General features: G+C 39.2%; 1 protein-coding gene and 1 long non-coding RNA gene across 3 annotated transcripts in view; one reads left to right on the top strand and one right to left on the bottom strand.

Moving 5' to 3' along the window:
• The first annotated feature begins 475 nt into the window (after positions 1–475).
• LOC106876104 (hillarin) overlaps positions 476–3,785 on the top strand; it is a 97,059-nt gene continuing 93,749 nt past the window's right edge. The window contains exon 1 of the mRNA XM_014924513.2: positions 476–1,383. Coding sequence (XP_014779999.1) covers positions 1,000–1,383 — 384 coding nt within the window. The 5' untranslated portion in view covers positions 476–999. The remainder of the gene's footprint in view (positions 1,384–3,785) is intronic.
• LOC128250899 (uncharacterized) overlaps positions 1,400–3,785 on the bottom strand; it is a 78,188-nt gene continuing 75,802 nt past the window's right edge. For both annotated transcript variants that reach the window (XR_008266832.1, XR_008266831.1), the window contains exon 3: positions 1,400–1,538. This is a non-coding gene — a long non-coding RNA (uncharacterized LOC128250899). The remainder of the gene's footprint in view (positions 1,539–3,785) is intronic.

The following is a 3,785-nucleotide window of genomic DNA, read 5'->3' as shown; positions in this document are numbered from 1 at the left end:
TATATATATATATATATATATATATATATATATATAAAGAGAGAGAGGAGATAGATAGATAGATAGATAGATAGATAGATAGATAGATAGATAGGTGTAGGGAGAGAATGAAATAAGAGAACAGAGTGTGATGGACGTGAAGATGAAGATGCTGAGAAGATTGCAGTGAAAGGTAGGAAGATGGAGAGAAACGAAGTAGAAGAGTAAAGAACAGGTGAGAGTAAGGTAAATAAAGCGGGGAGAAAGAGAGCGAGCGAGGAAGAAATGAAGTAGAATAATACTGAGAGAGTGAGGGAGGGAGAGATGATGATGATGATGTTATAAAGGAAAATATATGGAGGGAGGAGGACGAGGAGGAGGAGAAGTGATATTGAATAGAGTGAGTGAGAAAGCGAGAGTAAGAGAAGTAAGAAGAGGGAGAGTGAGAGGTGGGAGAGAGAGGCTATCTTTAGCAAGGATTTCCCTCGTGACTCACAACAGATTGCTGTTGCGATTCCATCCACGCTTGAAACGTGAATTTTGTCAACGAAACGTCGAGCGGGAGAAATAGATGCAGCGTGAGATAGAGAGGGAGAGAGAAATAGAGAGAAATAGAGAGAGAGGGTGAGAAAGAGAGAGAGAGAGAGGGGTGAGAAAGAGCTAAAGAGAGAGAGAGAGAGGGGCGAGAGGAGATAACCAGATAGACACATAAGGAAGGTGAGAGAAAGAGATGGAGTGGTTGAGTATGTGAAGTGAAGCAGTATGGTAAAAGGAAGGACAGCTGGAAGTAGAAGCAGCAGAGAATGTTAGCTTGTTTATTTGAACAACAGCCATCCTCTGTCACGTTCATCAATTCTACTCTGCTACCTACATGTTTTCTCTTTGTGCATACACGCACACAGCATGTCCTCATGTAGGTGTGCTTCCTGTCTATCATCCGCCGTCTCTCTCTGACAACACTGACCTTGTATATTTATCCTGGTTGATTTTTGTCTGTCCACACAAGACAAAAAGCCAAATATGTGCGCCGCTTTAGTGGACAGACATTTCCATCACGACGACAGATCTGCCAGTCGGATGGGAATTGACATTTGCAGTAACAAACGAGACACGGTTTGCCACCGGAGCGGATCCTTGCAAATTGATCCGTGTTTTCGTTGTCTTAAACGGGTGTATCCGTTGGAGAGAATCGACGTTGGTGTTCTCTTCCATCGGGGTTGCTTCCGATGTCGTGTCTGTAACCTACAGCTAACGTTGAGGACCTACCATTGGGACCAATACAATGAACCGGATATATACTGTGTTAGCCACGTGCCAAAGCTTGTCGGAACCATTGACAGTGAATCAATGGGGATTAAAAGTGCCGTGAATGCCCCTCGTGGTAAAAACAACATCAACGAACAGGTAAGTTGATACTTGCTACCTGATGCTTACCTGATGTTTGTATCTCCATGTCAGTCTGTTTAATTATCTTCACATAATGTGTTTGTTATTATTATATCACTGATCGTCTGCACGGGTCGGAGACACTGAGGGAAACCCTGTTTTAATTCGATTGTCTGTTTAGAAATAATAATAATAATAATAATAATAATAATAATAATAATAATAATAATAATAATAATTCTTTCTACTATAGACACAAAGCCTGGAATTTTGGGTGATGTGGGGTTAATTGATTACACTGAGAGCCTAGTATTCAACTGGTACTATGTTATCGACCCCGAAAGGATGAAATGAAAGAATCGACCTCGAATAATAATGTTTTTTTTGTTTTATTTGTTTTGTGTTTAAATTCACTTGTGATAACATCTATACCTTGTTGTAATAACATCTATTAATTCTCCAGAAATTTATTTAAATGCATTTGGCAAGTTCAGAGTTTAACCTGCCTCGGCCCTCCCCCCGCTTAAAACAACAAAACAAAACAGTTATATATTTTCATTTATCTGACAGAATATAAAAAAAAAAAAACCCTTGCAAATGAGAGGTGGCAAAGAATCGAAGTTATTTAAGTAGAATATTTAAATGTTGACATTTATAAATGCACGACCGAGGATGTAATTAATGATGAGGTTGCTTAAATATTGTAACTGATATTATAGAAAAAAAACAAAGAAAAGAAAAGAAAAACAGCCCTGCCTTCCCGCATTTTCATGTTCCGCCAAAAAATCTAAATGAATTATACCAGCCTCTATACTGAAACAAAACGTGACACCCCCGCTCTCTGCCGTACCACTACCACCATCACCTCCACTGCATTAATGATTGATCGATCTATCGATCTAAAGTTCCGTCTATAGAAATCTGTCATTCTGTTGATTTTTCTCTGTTCAGTCAGTTAGCTGTTCTCGGAAAGTTCTACCTGTGTGTGTGCGTGCGTGTGTTTGGGTGTATGTGTTGTATGCGGGCGCAAGTTGTGTGGGTGTGCGTGTGTTTGTGTATGAGTGTATTTGTGTGTGTATTTGTGTGAATGCATGTTTGTGCGTACGTGCGTTTATATGTTTGTGTGTGCATGCGCGCGTGTGTATATGTTTGTGTGTGCATGTGCGTGTGTGTATATGCGTACGCGCGCATGTTTGTATGTGTGTGAGAGACAGAGAAAGATAGAAAGAAAAAAAAAGAGAGGAAGGAATAGCACAGCGTATGGTTAACTTGTATTTTAACTGGGGATATTACAGCAAAAAACAACAAAAAAAAACAACAAAACCTGTCAGAGAATAGATGAATGAATGACTGTACACGCTCACCTGGATGGATAAACAACTGAATCTACTAGTTTCCCTTCAAAGCATATAACTGATCAACGGCATGAAAGAAAAACTAACAGCTTCTATCGTTTAATTTTACCATTAAACAAATAAAGGGAAAATTACAGACACCAGATTCCCGAGCTATTCTCTCCCAAATCTCACCGTTCGCTGCTAACGCTTTTAGTTCCCGTAGTTACAATATAACGTAACCTGTAGACAGACATGTAATAGGCAGAGAATGTGTTTAATATTTTAGAAGAGCTACGACGTGTGAGGAAGGTGTGGGGATAAGTTATAGAAATAAGAAATAATAAACAATGATTCTTTTTTTTTTTTGCTGACCACGGAATTTATAATAAAACAACAATGGAAAGAAAACTGGCAAAATTTCTTCAGAAATAACAGTATTTTCTTACACCTGAACACGTATAAATGCATATATAAATGTGTGTGTGTGTATAGTATTAATAATAATCGGCAGAAATTAAAGAGTGACTCAAGGGCACACAGTTTCGTTCATTGGCACTTATCAAACTGTGCGGTTTGGTGTGCGTGCACACACACACACACACACACACACACACACACACACACACACACAAACACACACTCTTTTACTACGTTCGCTCGTTGGGCCTCAGCCATGCTGGGGCACCTGATTCTAGGATTTTCGTATTTTATATCAACAATCATATATTTATTTCTTCAGCACTTTGGTAGGATATGATACCCGCACGAACACATATACACATGTGTTCATATACACTTGCACACATATTCCTACACACACACACACACACACACACACACACACTATATAAGGTGTGTTCGTACTCAATAATCAGATAGCTGTAAACAACAAATATTAGCAGAAGCTGTTGTTGTTGACACAACTAGATGGCCGTGAAGGAGGAGGGAGGCAGAGATATGAGTCTGAGAGAGAGGTGGGGGTGATAAACATACACAAATAGATAGACGGGTAGATAGATAGATAGGTAGATAGATAGATAGAAAAACAAACGAAGGTGTTGAGATAGAGAAATACTGGAAATA

The sequence above is a fragment of the Octopus bimaculoides genome, chromosome 26 (genome assembly GCF_001194135.2).
Source record: "Octopus bimaculoides isolate UCB-OBI-ISO-001 chromosome 26, ASM119413v2, whole genome shotgun sequence".
NCBI lineage: Eukaryota > Metazoa > Mollusca > Cephalopoda > Octopoda > Octopodidae > Octopus > Octopus bimaculoides.
This window is presented reverse-complemented; position numbering and strand designations above follow the sequence as displayed.